This window comes from Amblyomma americanum, chromosome 2 (genome assembly GCF_052857255.1).
Source record: "Amblyomma americanum isolate KBUSLIRL-KWMA chromosome 2, ASM5285725v1, whole genome shotgun sequence".
In the NCBI taxonomy this organism is placed as follows: domain Eukaryota; kingdom Metazoa; phylum Arthropoda; class Arachnida; order Ixodida; family Ixodidae; genus Amblyomma; species Amblyomma americanum.
The window spans coordinates 11211562-11226880 of NC_135498.1; the positions used below are offsets into that span (position 1 = coordinate 11211562).

At 47.3% G+C, this 15319-nt stretch overlaps 1 protein-coding gene across 2 annotated transcripts in view; it reads left to right on the plus strand.

Annotated features, from left to right (window-relative positions):
* The window catches only part of LOC144120566 (uncharacterized), a 215506-nt gene that overhangs the window by 26405 nt on the left and 173782 nt on the right, over positions 1-15319 (plus strand). For both annotated transcript variants that reach the window (XM_077653104.1, XM_077653106.1), the window contains exon 2: positions 6957-7037. In XM_077653104.1, coding sequence (XP_077509230.1) covers positions 6957-7037 — 81 coding nt within the window. The remainder of the gene's footprint in view (positions 1-6956; positions 7038-15319) is intronic.

Below are 15319 nucleotides of genomic sequence, written 5' to 3' on the forward strand. Positions count from 1 at the left end.
ATACTGCGTGGAAGTTCGGCATCCTCCATGACCTAGCAGAGCTAGGGATCCGCGGCAGAATGCTAACTGCTTGAACGACTTCCTGACTAACCGCACATTCAGAGTCCGTCTGGGAGCAACTCTATCAATGACATTCACCCAAGAGAATGGCGTACCCCAGGGATGCATTTTAAGTACGACACTCTTTATAGTAAAAATGAATTCTTTGACCAAAGTAATCCCTAAGTCCGTAATGTATTCAGTTTATGTAGATGACATACAGATAGCATACACTTCTTCCAACATACTGTCCTGCGAGAGACAAATACAAATCACACTAACCAAACTGGCTGCTTGGGCAGAGAAAAATGGATTCAAGTTCTCCCCTCAAAAAACAGTAGCTGTTTTGTTCTCATTACGACGAGGCATACAGGTAGATCCCAATCTGTGCTTGAATCAAACCACACTGCCAGTCAAACAGGAACATAAATTTTTAGGCGTCACTTTTGACAAGAAACTTACATTTCTGTCACACATTAACAACCTGAAAAAGAAAGCATCCAAAGCCCTCAATATATTAAAGGTACTCTCGCGAAAACGGTGGGGGTCCGATAGAGCATGCCTATTGCAAATATATCGCTTTTTGGTGCGCTCCAAGCTGGACTACGGGTGCGTGGTATATGGTTCGGCAAGAGCATCCTACTTGAAACGACTGGACCCTGTTCATAATCTTGGTTTGCGCCTATCAACTGGAGCATATAGAACATCCCCGGTAAATAGTCTTTACGTTGAAGCTAATGAGCCCACACTAGAGGATAGAAGAGTCACACTAACATGCACGTACATCCTAAAAACCCGTTCTCTCCCTAAACATCTCTGCTATCCCATTGTTACCAAGTGCCCATCTAGGAGATTATTCAATAATAAACCACATTTTATCAGGCCACTAATAATGCGCTTTGAAGATAAATGTGAAGACTTAGCAGTGGTGGACGCCCTACCTAATATTGCACAAAGACATGAATATCTACCACCATGGTACAGCCTTCCTTCGGTGTGTGACTTCACACTGACAAACGTAAACAAAGAGAAAATACCACACGAGCACGTACTACAAGAGTTCTTTGCACTACAAGAAAAATATAACACTTACACTGAATTTTACACTGATGGCTCAAAAACAGAAAGTCATGTCGGAAGTGCAGTAATTCAAGGAACAAATGAAAAAATGATACGATTGCCACAGTATGTATCGGTATTTACTGCGGAGTGTTATGCCATCTTTGTAGCTGTAGAACATTTAGTAAAAGAAAACAAAAAATAGCATCATTTACACCGATTCACTGAGTATGCTAAAAGCGCTGCATTCTACAAACGCTGCTGAACCCATAATAGGAAAAATCATACATAACATAGATAAAATTACAAAGCAAAAACATAACATTATATTCTGCTGGGTCCCTAGTCATGTTGGAATTTTAGGTAATGAGAGAGCAGATGCTTGCGCAGCACAAGCTAGAATTGGCCGTATAAAACAAGTTAACATACCACAGAGGGATTTTTCTAAACTACTGCACAGTAAACTCAAGAATAAATGGCAGATTGCATGGGACGAACAAATAACAAACTACATTCTATAAAACCTGTTTTGGGAGAATGGAGATCATGTACACATCAGGAGCGTTTCATAGAAGTTATTTTGTGTCGACTACGCATTGGACACACACACCTTACTCACAACTTCTTACTGGCAAAAAAAGACAAACCTCTCTGCGAAATGTGTGGCGATGAACTCACAGTAAACCACATTTTAATTGTATGCAAAAAACTGGAACAACTGAGGAAAAAATATTTCACAACATTGTACAATGAATACATCCCACTACACCCCATGTTACTTTTAGGAGATCAAGCACTGGTTGATTTTTCAAGCATTTTTAAATTTCTCAGAGAAGCCAATGTTTTATACAAACTTTAGATATAAAAAGCGTAACCTTTAACAAAAGCTCTAACCGTGTGTTTGGCGCATCATAGCCTCAGCTGCTTTTGCGCCATTAAAATCAATATAACTAATTAACTCAGGTCACGTGTATCTCATCATAACTGTTTCGGCCGCACTCTGCTAGAAGCGCGTGGTTCTCGATATCATCAGTCGACGTCCAAGTCATGCTACAGGCGTTGCTTTAATTCAGCCCTGATTACTTTGCATTTAAACTAAACCGCTGGTTCACTGAAAGCCTAAGGAAACGGCGGGGTGTAGTGCGGGTTACCAAGCAATGCGACCGATTTTACAACGTAGAGGCAAGATTATAGTGAACGAAGGCCCACTTTCGGTTCGAGATGCGATTTATTGAGAACGATCTGGCGCTCGTAAACCCACACGTACAATATACCTTTGCAAGCTATCTGCGTCAGGTTCTTGATCGCCGAGATACATCTCATTTAACGTGGCCTTACTACTGACGCATGCAGCAGCATCGGGGAATGGCGAAGCCGCTGCGCGGTTAGACCACGGCGAAGGCGACGGGGATATACAGGAGAAAAGCAAACGATGGCATGCATTTGTTAAGATGCGGACGGCGTATCTCGGCGGCCTTGGACGTCTGCGTTTCAGGCGGATGCCCCAACTTGGGCGATGGCCAGGATAGGTAACACGCCGTACGCAGTGTTAGTTATTGCGAGTGCAGGTGAGAGGGGAAGGGGTGAGGGGAGACAGGTTAACCAGAGGAAGATCTCGGTGCAAGCTCTTTTCTTTATATATGGTATAGGTAAGAGTAGTTACCTGACTACTACAGCCTAATGGCTGGATGAAGACGCCTAACGAACCGTGGTTACGTTGCCTATATATTCTCCAACCATGCATCTGTTTCGTTATCTCCTGCTTCTCTACCCTGAAACATAAAAGGTTGGGGCCTGTCTGGGAGAGTGGTTTTTGCGAAGTGCCTTTTAGAGCCTACATATGCTGCTCACGGGGTCGGGCTTAGTGCACCAGCGTTAATTGACTTTGCTTTCCAGAGCCCATTCGGGTGGTGTCGTAGGTTGAGCGCTGAAACAACGAGCACGCCGTACGTTGATTCTTGCGCGCGTTCGCAGCGGATGCATGCTAATCGCGTCTGTTGCAAACCGTCTACGCGTACAGTCCGCAGTTCCTCTCACAGCTGCAGCTCTCGCAGATCGCAGTCTGCTGAGCGAACAGCGCCGCCTGCTTTCGAACGTTCTCAGAAAGCGAAGAAGGAAAGCGAAAACAGAATGGGAGGAGACTCCTGTCGCGTCTAGTACTGCCTCTCAACAGAAGCCCGCATGTATACGTTTAATTCATGCGTTTGACACTCTTTACACCATTTTATTTCGTCTCTGTGATTGACCGTTGCAAAAGTGGTCTATATACAGTCTATACGCTTATAGACTCTATTTACTTCCTATAGGTAATTCTTTTTGTCTAGTCATAGTCTATGGACTGTCTATTGACAAAAGTCTAAAAGTGTATGGCCATAAATCTATAGATTGTCTATAGACAGTCTATAGGATTTGTATTGCCTATACACTGTTCTCTAGGGTTTGTATGTAGAGAATCTATAGATTTTAAAGACAGAAGTCTATGGAAAGTCTATAGACTGTCTAAAGAAATTTTTGTAAGCGGACAATCTCCAAGATTTATGCCCCTCGTGACGACTCGCTGCAGTGGTACAGTGTTTGCCAAAAGTAACCAAGCTAGACGCTTTGCTTCTCAGTCGTATATTGAAGTTAATATGACAGCCCTCAAGCTCTAAATCTCTGTATGGTAAGGAGAACCTCTGTCCTCACCTTCCGAGAACGTTTTGATCTTTAGAGAAGCTGTAAGAGCTGTACTATTCGAATGGGGAGCAAACCATGCAGCCTGGCTACCTTTGGCTAAGGCTGTACATCGGGACTGCAAGCACTTCGTTTTCTTTCCGGCTCTATTCGTTGCATGCATAGTCCACTTTTCCTGCTTACGGGCATAATGCTTATTGTGTGGACGGATGCATGGAGATTGAGATGGAGACAAACTGTCACTGGTGCTCGGTGTATACGTGCTGGCGTCTCCTGCAGTCCGCAGTACGAGTTTAATTGGTTAATTGGTTTTCACGTGCTAAAGCAACGATGTCTACTATGAAGCGCACCACGTCGAGGGTCCCGCGGATTTAGACTCGACCACGTGGGGTCCCTTATTATGCACCGGAATCTCAGCCTCACCTGCGCATTCTTCAACGAAGTGCTGCTGCTGCAGATGCAGGGATCGAACCCGTGGCCTCGTGCTCAGCAGCCCGTCGTCACTGTCCGCTGAAGCCACAATCACTGCTGTTCCAAGGAACGAGCTTAAACCGGCTGAATGTGTGAAACTTGCGCGCAAAGAATGCGAAGTCTTTTTGTACTATAATCCGATACAGCTGAAGTCTGCAGTGAAGCTCCGCCCACATTCAGGACCGGCGCACAGAATTCCTCCACGACAAAAAAAAATAGTCCGTTGTTAAAAAGCTTCTCTTGTCAACTAAACAAGAAGCTAACCACAAGAAAAAAGTTAGGAACTCTAAACTTTTGATACCTGCCTTGTTTAATAAAGTCAAACATTAAAAAGCTGATTTCGTTTTCTTTTTTGACTGGCAAGCGGAGTGATACAGTACGCCGGGAACCGGGGGCAAATGTTAACAGGTGCTGTTTTTTGAAGTTGTATCCTACTATACCATTTGAAATGGTGACGTAATCGCCGCTTAGAACGGCGACTGCTTGCAGGCTTCTCCGCAGCGCACAGCGCAGGGTGGGGGTGCATGATGGCGTCACCTGCGGTGGCGGTACATTTCCAACGCAGAAACGCTTGCTTTGAAGGATGAAAAAACCAACGGCACCGAAGGCAGAGAGAGAGACATTTATTACTAAGTTCGCGGAGCTGGCGTTGTTTGGCGGCTTCTAACGACACACAGCAGGGTGTGTGTGAAGGCAGCGGAAATTCTAAACCTTACCGTTTGTGACGTCATGACCGAGCTCTTTCGCACTCCTGTGACGTTGCGAGGAAAATCCTGAGATTCAATCGGTGAATGCCTCACCAGTTGATATGCTAACACAATTAAACTTGGCGGTCTTTATCTGCAGTCTTCAGAGATTTGAATCGCTGAATATCATGGAGTTAACAAAAAATCGTTCAGCTGCCCTTTGAAGAACTGACTATACTGTGTATACGCTGCCAAATCGTGGACTCCGCAGCAGTGGTGTTATCTGTGTGCAGTCTTAGCAGACACCCTTCACGGAACGCTAAGAAGGAACAGCCTTTCACAGCTGGCCTCCCTCGGGTCTTTGTTCTTCCGTGCTCTCGTTAAGCACGCGAGTTTCCCACGTACGCCGAAGCGATTGCGATGATAAGTCACGGGCAATTCATTCATTCGCTCAAGAGCATGACGTCTTCAAAGGGCCGACTAAAAATAGCTTAAATTAAAAAAGTGTGCTCCTCAGCGGGTTTTGTTCAGTACGTTCCGCTGCCCAGTGGCTGTTAGCTCCATAAATATGCCTCCACATTTCTTACAGTTCATTGCGACAACGGTTGTTACGTCGTCCACGTGCGGATTGCTCGCTGTTCTTCCTCGCTCACTGCTGTTCCTGAAGGGGAAAAAAAAAGAAATTATGCGCACTTTGCCGGAGTATGTACAGAGAGAGGCCTCGAAAGAAGCAACGTGCAGGGGCGAATTAAAAGCGGGAGCGAAGAAAGCGCGTATCAATAAGGCGGGCCCCGAAGAACCTCCGCCGGTTGTGCGGGGGCCACGTAGCTCTCTCTCTCTCTCTCTCAGGCGCACAAAGGAGATCAAAAGGTCCCCGCGAGGCAGAAAATCCCTCTCCGGCGAAATGCACGAAGGGAGGCGGGCGCTCTTTTAATTAATTCCGAGAGTTATTCTACCGTCGGGGCGGGCGGCCGGCCAGCCGTAATTTGTGCTCTCCTTCGGCGCCGCTTGAGTATGAAGAGAGCGAGGAGGATACGGCGCGTTGGGGGAACGCTTGCCACTGGGCGTTCTTCCCTTCCCTTTCCTTTCCTCCCCACCTTCTCGTACGTCCCTGATCCTGGCTGTGGTCGGTGTTCTACCCATCATTGCACAAGGAGCTCAGGCCTGCCGGGGTATACTGCTTGCTGCATGCTGCATATAGATTTGTGTGTGCGCGCGGATATCTCGTAGTGTGAGCTGTGTGAGAATGAATTGTACAGCCATCGTCATAAGCACACAAGCTAATGCGCTCGTGGCCACAACCATTATGCGTGCTCGGGGCTTACCGGCGTTGCTAAACAGATGAAAGTCAAGATTTGCGTTCCTTATTCATTTATCTATATTTACAGAAATGAACTTTTATTTATTTGTTTGTTTATTTATTTATTAACCGACCGATATAAATATTTATTGATTGATTTCTCTCGCAAGCAGGCGGCTGTACTTGTAGTCTGAACGGTGACTGTACTACTTTGTTCAGGGGTGCTCACTATTTTCGGCGACGTGCGAAGCCGTCCCCATGTTTGTGTTGTGCTTGCGTCAGAAAATGTTGGTTTGCTCTGTTTAACCATGACGAAAAATATTTTACACAAGAAACATTACACAAGAATCACTCGTGCGTGGTTGCCGCCATTCCGAGCAATTTATTCGCGTCGCGAGAAAGTAACACTAGATAACTCCGCTCCACTGGCGAACAGAAACGCATAAGGCCGTGCGTCAGTATCGGCTTATGAAAAAAAAAATACTTCCAAAAGAACAGACATAACAGAACTTCGCGGCAGTATCATTCTTTGCCTTTCCGAAAGCAGGCTTTGCCACAGTGGTGCTATGCGGTGAAGAAGATGCCGACACATAAACAACAACAAAAAAAAGGTGTTCGCTTTCTTCAGCGTTTTCAGAGGATACATTTGACCTGTGTCTCATAGCCCATAACAATTCTCAATTCATATCCCGTTTTTTTATATGATCTCCTCTCTCACTCTCTTCCAGTACGTGGGCAGCTTCGATGTGACCGACAATGACGTGTGGATCAAGCCGGAGCTCATGGAGGCACAGCTGTTCCGCATGAGGGTAAGCGGCCGGTGGCGCTTACCGCGTTGTCTTTTGCACTTCCGCCGGTGCGTTATGGTCTCTCTTCCCTTACGGGCGCTTCTGCTCCTGAGCCAATGGGGAGGCTCGCAGCATGCCACAGCTCGCGAACACAACCGTCTCTCCCGGGAGCACAACCCGCCGCCTTTCTTTAACCTTGTCAGATGTTGTGATGATACCTGTTGTTGCGCTTCCAGTCTATTCACATATATTAATAAATTACTTTTGCTTGGGCCCAGCGGCGCACGAGGCATGTGGAACTCTTGTGGAAAGTACGAAAGCTGCTATAGCGCGTTAACGCAGCTTTACCTGATGTGTTACTCGTGATGGCTGTTCCGTTTTTTTTTGTTCTTGTTGTTGCCGTTGTAGTCTTCCTTTGAAGAATGAGAGGTTGAAAATATAAAGACAAATACGTAGTTTGTACGTTTATACAACGACCACGATTCGACTACTGCTCTAAAAGCACATCGTCCATCGTCGCCTATAATGTGCGCTTTTCGAAATACGCCCACAGTTGTTCTCCTCCTTTATTATCTGCTAGCGCATCTGCTTCTTGTCCGTAATGTCTGTGCTACGGATCAGCTAGCCAGGCGTCAATGGAAATTAGCTCTCGCACAACCGGGGGTGACGAATGACCAGCGCACGCTTTCAGGCGATTTGTGAAGCTGCTTTCACCGTATGGGAACTATTTTCACCGGAGAGGAGGTTCGATGCGAATTAGGGCTCTGATTTGCAGTCGCCTCCACTGATACCTTGTACATTGCCGCGCAGGTTTGACGGAGTAAACTATGAGAGGCGAGATAGATGGTATTAATCATCATTCATCATTTATTGAACCCTAAGGACCCTTCACAAGGTATTACATGGGGGGGGGGGGGGAGGGGGGGCGACGTACATAGAACAATACATGAACAAAGCCAAAGAGGTTGAAACAAAAAAAAACAATGAAACAATGAGAGCAATGAGGACAACGAATACAATCAGTAAAATCAAGTGAGAGCACAATTAAACAGTTACAAAAAATTGAGCACAATTAAAACAGTTACAAAAAATTGCAATCGAGTAGAGAAGGGTAATTACAAACGAGTTGCTCAAGCACATCAAACTAAGGGTGAGAAAAGAAATATAAACAAATTTAATGTTCAAAGACAGACAGTAACCCCTCTATGAATGTGGCAGGGTCACTTTCCATGACACTAGGATCTGGCAATTCATTCCATTCCTGTGTTGCAATTGGTAGAAATGATTTATTAAAGGCAGATGTTGATCCATGCAGGCGCTGTATACTTAAGCTATTGAATAAGCGTCGAGATGAACGAGCTGGTGGGTGAAGAAAAGATTGGCGCAGAGATGTGAAATGATAGAATATTTTCTGAAAGACGCATAGTCGTGATATCTTGCGGCGAAAGACCAATGAGGGGAGATCCAGTGATGATTTTATACTGCTGATACTGATTTTGTAGTATTTTGAAGATATAAAGCGAGCGGCGCGGTTCTGCACAGATTCTAAAGATTTGATGAGATAAGTCTGATGTGGACACCAGACTGCGCATGCGTATTGGAGTTTGGATCGTACGAAGGTTTCATATGCCAGTTTACGGACGGCCGGGGGCGACAAAGATAATGTTCTTGTAATAAAGCCCAGTATTTTGGAGCACTCAGCGACCAGTTTAATATGTTCGGACCAATTTAGATTGCTTGAGATTAGGACACCGAGGTAACGATACGCTAGTACTTGTGAAACATTGGCTGAGTTTAAAGAGTACACGTGGGTGATGTTAGTGCGTTTGCGCGAAGCTTGCATAAACTTGCATTTTGATGAGTACATACCAACTCGCCCACTCTTCTACTTTGCATTTTGAAATATTAAGCTGCATCAGCCGCTTATTGCACCAGTCATCTATTAAAAAAAAGTCATCCTGAAGCATGGTCTGGTCGGTTTGAGATGAAATTCGGCGGTAGAGGAGACAGTCATCTGCGAAGAGACGTATTGATGATGAAATGCCACAAGGGAGGTGGTTAATATAGATGAGAAAAAGAAGCGGGCCAAGGACTGAGCCCTGTGGAGCGCCAGAAAGAACCTTGGTTGGGGCTGAAGGATGCCCTCCTATGACGGTGAACTGTTGTAATTGCTGTAATTTCTTGTGCGCATAAGCTCGCGGCTCAGTTGCGCATGAACCACGAGCGGCTCCTAGTTCTTATTAGCCGTCCCTTAATTGCTTCTTGGTTTAGTAATATTCGCCGCTGTTAAGATCTGTTGAGAATTTTCAGCGGTTGGGTCGGTTGCGTCCGAAGCCCAATCACGGCACGAGCACATCAGTGGTCATGCCATCGCGATCGTCACTGCGTCAACGGTTCGAAGTTACGCAAAATGCGTTCTTTTCTAGTCGTTTACTGCTCAGGGGGCGTCGACCTAAGCGTCCAGGTCTCTCATATGCACTGCCGCCTTTTGTGGCTCATACGCAGCTAGCGCAACAAAATGCGCGCCCAGCTGTTGAGCTGACGTTGTCTGTAAAGCTCGCGGACATGGACGTGCAGGAACCGAATGGTCGTCTGACCGGCGCGTCGCTCCCGCCATCGCCGAAGGTCGCGCAACGCGCGACGCGACAAGGCAGCGTGCACATCGTGACCGCCTGTCTGTCGGCAGCGTGCGACGGCCACGCAGAAGTCTCGTGCTGCGTTCGACCTCGCGCGCCCACGCTGGGACACCCGCGGAGGGCAGCCACGCCAGAGGATGATGCGCCGCTGACTTTTTTTCTTCTTTTCTGTGGCCTCAACTGTATACAGCGAACTTTCTTCGCTGTACAGTCGTGCCTCGTTCATATGGACACTTGGGTTTCCGAGCAAAAGTACGCATACAGCGAGTCATCCGTAATAATGAATTACGAATAATAATAAAAAAAAACATGCGATTAAGGCCTGCTTCTGCGCATACCGGTGTCCAGCGAAGTTGAAGTTAGACATGATTTGGGGAACTGCAGAACCATTATCCTGGTCGCCATTGTGCTTGAAATAATGTCGTGCAGCTTTACGCGCCTGTAGTGGTCTATGATATGCTTGAAGGCGTCTCGTGGCTAAACGACCTATCTACTACTACGACTGTTCACTTTTCACGAACCGCTACTTTATATCAGTAGATAGTCGGCAGACGACTGCTGATATGCAGCTTTCTACGTGGCACAAGCAGGAGAGAGAGTTTTCATCGCAGTCATTCATGCGATATGGAAACTATTGGGCAATTTTGTACTGTAAAGCTTGAAGCCACCAAAGAAAAGGGCCCTCACTCAGCCATTCGCACTTTTTCATTGCATTCCTCCGATGTCCTGCGCTCAAAAGGCAGAAATCGAAACACCTCGTCGGGGCAGTAGAAATTCTCTTCTCATCTCCGTCCATATTACCGAGACAAAAATGCATGTGCCCTATTCGACACTGTGCATTTTCTCCCTGTGCACTGTCCGGATAGCGAGCTTCCATGATAGAGGCGGAAATCACTGAAAAAGTTCAGTTCCCAGACAAACTGTCCATAATTCGGATCGTCCATATTAACGGGGGTCGTACTAACGATAAACAACGTTGCCGCAGTGCACTGGAGGCAGCACAGTAAAGTAAACCAGCTGTTGTACTCTCTTTAGCAGCTGTTCGCTCCGCCAAAGTTGCCCTAGGAGAGAGATATCCTGCGCGCTCTTCAGTGCTTCGGGAAGGGTATAGAACTGCCTGCGCACTCCCTCAGTGAACGAAGGGAGCTGTGAGATGGTTCAACTTTCTTCACTAGCAATAATGCACGAAAGATAAGACCACCGGTGGCATAACAGATGACTAGCAGATTAATTGACTATTCAGAATGTTATCCAGGCAGGCCTGAGCCAAAACGCCGCAGTGTTTCTAAAGATCACCTTGGACGGAAAGAAAGCACCACAGACTGTGCGAGCTTCTCAAAGAGCGTTTCGTCCACGACGACAATGCCGGGTAGTGTGAACTTCGTATGTGGCCGAAATCGTGGGTTTCGGCCTCGGAGTACATAGGGGCGACGCGATTCATTGCCAGTACAAACAGGGAAAAAGAAGTAGTTTTGCTGTTACGAAGCCTTGCGGCCAGGTTACTATTTTTCATATTTATTTTATATCCCATCATAAGGTGTGTTACGAAGCCTATAAGATATTCGTGCATTTCTGAAGGCACTATTTTATGGTTTATTGAGGTTTAACGTCCCGAAGTAACTCAGTCTACGAGGGACGCCGTAGTGAAGGGCTCCGGAAGTTTCGACCAGCTGGGATTCTTTATCGTGCACTGACATCGAACAGTAGACGGGCCTCTAGAATTTCGCCTCCGTCGAAATTCGACCACCGCGGCCGGCATCGAATCCGCGTCTTCCGAGTCAGCAGCCGAGCACTATAACCACTGAGCCACCGCGGTGGTAAATCCACTATTTTGAAGATCTTTATTTCTACATTTATTCTGAGCGCAATAAGAATTGACAGACTGAGAGCTAATCGCGGCAAGACCGAACAAACGCACTAGGAACCGGGCCTCTGCGATAGAAAGAATAAAAGAACGACACGTAAATATAACTTTTTGCTGAGCGCGCGCACAGCGAGTCTCGCCTGCGGTATACGCACGGATTAATTGTCATTTTTCTTAATCGTCGTTCTCTATACAAATCGCTGTGCAGGAAGACGAACCGATTCACGTTCTCCTGTCATGCCACCTCATATGCGTTTCGAACAACCGAAAAGTGGATCGAATATTGTAACCGCTTTCTCGTCGTTCTCCGACAGCTTTTATGAAGTCGGTGTATTGTTGAGTTGTTCAGCAAAGCGTGCTGCGCACACAGCTTGAGTGCAATAAAGTGTGGGTGGTGGGCTGATTTATACTTTTTGCTATCCTTTCTTAATCGACATCGAGCCGCTTTCCGCAAACTCCAAAGCGGCACGAATTCGAGTTTTTGCAACTCATTTTTAATTTTAACTTTTCGGTATAGCCTGTGCAAATGAGTTTGTTTTTTTTTTTACATCAAACGCTCGCATGCGATGCCTTCAAAAAGTCCGAACAATGATACGGGCCCTGCGGGGAAGCGAGTGCGAGAAGGGGGTGGAAGAGCGGATCGGAAGAGCGGAGTGAAAGGGGGTGGCAGAAGGGATTGGAAGAGCGGAGCCAAAAGCGACAAAGTGATGGAGAGAGCGGCTCGTGCGAAGCAGGAAATGGAAATGGCGCGAGTAGCAGAAAGCGCGCTTAAATCTTCCCCGCCTCCCAACTCAGCCCGTGACGCCCACCTCGTGTGCTGACTGCATTGTGCGCAATGCGCTGCGGTCGGAACGCAATTCGCCGCAGTGCTGCCGAAAGGAGACGGCACGAATGTTAACCAGCTGTGTGCCACTGCGCCGCCGTCGTGCTTATGTTTTTTCTTCAATTCATTCTACGCTTTTTTTTTTGTTACAGAACTCCAATGAAGATGAAACTTTTCATACCCTTTCTCTTCTTTTTTTTTGCATAATATCGCGTGCGCCTGATTTGATGCGTATTCGTGTCCTTCTTATACGCGTACAAAGATGGGCAAATTTCAGAGATAGCTGTACGAGCTGCTTGAGGACCAAGGAACCATGGGCACATGATGCAATACGACTCGGTATAAAATTTAAAAAAAACAGTTATTTCTGAGACCTAAATACTGCATGGTTACGAATTTAACAGTTAAAGTAATAAGGATTAAACAGGTATCACAGAAAACTCACTGGTGCAAAAAAAGGAAAAGTTATTGTGAAACAAGCAGCGCAAGAGAACAGGAAAACAGAGTTAGGCGTGCAGCGCTGAGCGATATATTTGTTCTCTTTTTTCTCTCTCTCTCTCTTGTTTCGTGCCTTTTGTTTCTCGATGAGGTACAAAACAGTCGCAGCGTCTACCCTTGTGCATTCAAAAGGGGGTGGGGGGGAATAACGTTATGTTTAGGGAAAACAGAGGTATATGCCTGAGGGAGCTAGCCCTAGACACCTATGCTCTGCACGGGGGTTTGGGGAATGCAGGGCGAAAGTGCCGAAACGGGTCTGCAACATGAATTAGTAAGTACATAAAAAAAAAATGGACATGTATGAAAAAGTTTCGGATTTTACAGCTACACTATTTCCTCCGCCGGAATCAAAATTATGATTTTTCCGGCGGAGATAAAATTCTAATCTTAAGCGGCCACATTTATGAGATTGCCAAACTAGGAACTATTTTATCTCTATTGTAGGGAGCCGGCGAACCGTTGACTGTAATCATGGTCTCGCCTGGTGCACGGAACTGCAATGAAACGGAGTACAATTGTTCGCGCGAAGTCATGCTGAGAAGCCTGCACGCCCTGAAGCAAGCAGTAAAAAGGGAGGGGAGGAGGCTACTGAGCTCTGTGCATCCGGAAATGACGGCAACGCATCACTGCAGGGGGGAGGGGGAGAGTGGTGTGACGCCCTTTCATTTCGCGCTGAAGGTGACTGCTGGTTGGTGCCGGAACAAGTTGAGCCGCGGGTGCCGCTCGGGTATAGTGGAAGTCTGTTGAAAACGCTTTCAGTGCCCCAGGCGAGAGAGCGCTTCTTGTTTGGATTCGTTTCATTCGCGCACCCACCCACACTGATACGCGCACGAAACAGGTCGCTACATGTTCCATTTGTCTCCTTCCTCGAAAAATGGGCACGCACTATTTTCACGTCACTGGCAGGGACGAAATAGGTTACAAAGCGGATAAATTAAAAACATAGTTAGCTGCCGCCCTTTGTCTAAGTTCGTTTCTCAGCGCTGTTTGAATTGCTTTGAAACGCTGGGACCGTATTGTGCACACATTCTGCTTCCCTGTTCACTCTTGTGGCGTCTCAAAGCTCACAGGCAGCGAGTAGTGTTGTTCACTGACCCTGGTATCAAACGCTCGCCAGTGGCCAAGGTGAGGATAGGGAATATATAGAGAAGGGTCGTAACAGAAAACGGCTACAGTCCGCTTGAATTGTGTCTTCGAGACAAAACATGTCGAAAAGCGCGCACGTTTCGTACAAAAAAAAAATGGCTGTGGTTTAGCTCTGGTTAAACCTGGAGTGACGCGATAGCTACAGCTGGCCGAGTGGAACTTGCTCAGTTGAACTGAAAATTCAGTCTTTCGCCGCTCCGTTTCTCTGGGCATTCCTTTTTATCTTCGTCCCACTTAACAGGGCGCATGCGCACAGCAGTCGCAGCTCGGTCTCGCCGGCGCGCCGCGCCGCAGGCAGCTGCTTCGCTCCACGTGACCAACCCCCGTGGCCAGTAGCCGCACCAGGTGGTCAACCCACGTGACCAACGGCGCCGCCACGGAGCTCGAGTGGTGCCACGCTGAAGGGTCGAAGAGGTGGCGTAATGTAGCTATCGCCACAAAAAAAAAAAAATCTCTTTGTGGTGTCCAAGTGCAGGCGGAAGGCTAAGCTGAAGGAAGCTGTGGTGTCATCGCTTCTCCGCGCACAATCATGCAGACGCCACTGCCATGCTAAAAACCGTACGCAGCTGTAGGAGCTAGGACCCGACGTCCGCTGATTTCGCCCGGAACTGATACGACCAATATGTAATTGCCGCGGTGGCCCTTCGATGTCTGTAGTTGTAGAGGCAACGACGTGACAGCCCGAGGTGTCAGCGGACCACGCGCCTTAGTGGACGCCTCCTTTGCAACCCGGACCCGGACGTTCAGTCCAGGGCCACGGCAAGAGCGCAGGAGGTCGCCGACAGACTTGAACTGCCGGTGTCGCGAATTGGTAGCGCGTCCCCGACTTTCCGAAGGGGAAAGCTATCGCGTGCAGGTTCGAAGAAAACAAGACAACAAATAGATCAAGCAAAACAAAACGAAGCCGTATTTATAATTTAAAGGAAAAGGGGTCAATAAGAAAGGGAAACACCAATAAACACACACACACAACACGTGTACAACACCACACAATAAAAGGAAAGAGTTCACAAGGTACTGAGCGTCCCAGGTGAAGCGGGGATGCCTTGCAGACAGTGCGAACACAGGTCGATGTAGTGCGATGCGTCGCTGGCGCTGCGTCGAAGGAAGCGACGGAAAGGAGCCAGGTGGTAGTAGGACCGGAGAGGAACACGGAGACGCCGGTGGACTCGCATCAGCAGACCGAAGAACTTGACAGTAGCAGGAAAAACCGTAGCCAGGTCTCGTCTACGGCGTCACGAAGCGCCGGAAGTTTCAAGTAGGCTATCCAAGAGTGCCTTTTAGCAGCACGGACCCTCAGTCCATCGGCTGCCACTTCCACACTTGCAAAGAACGG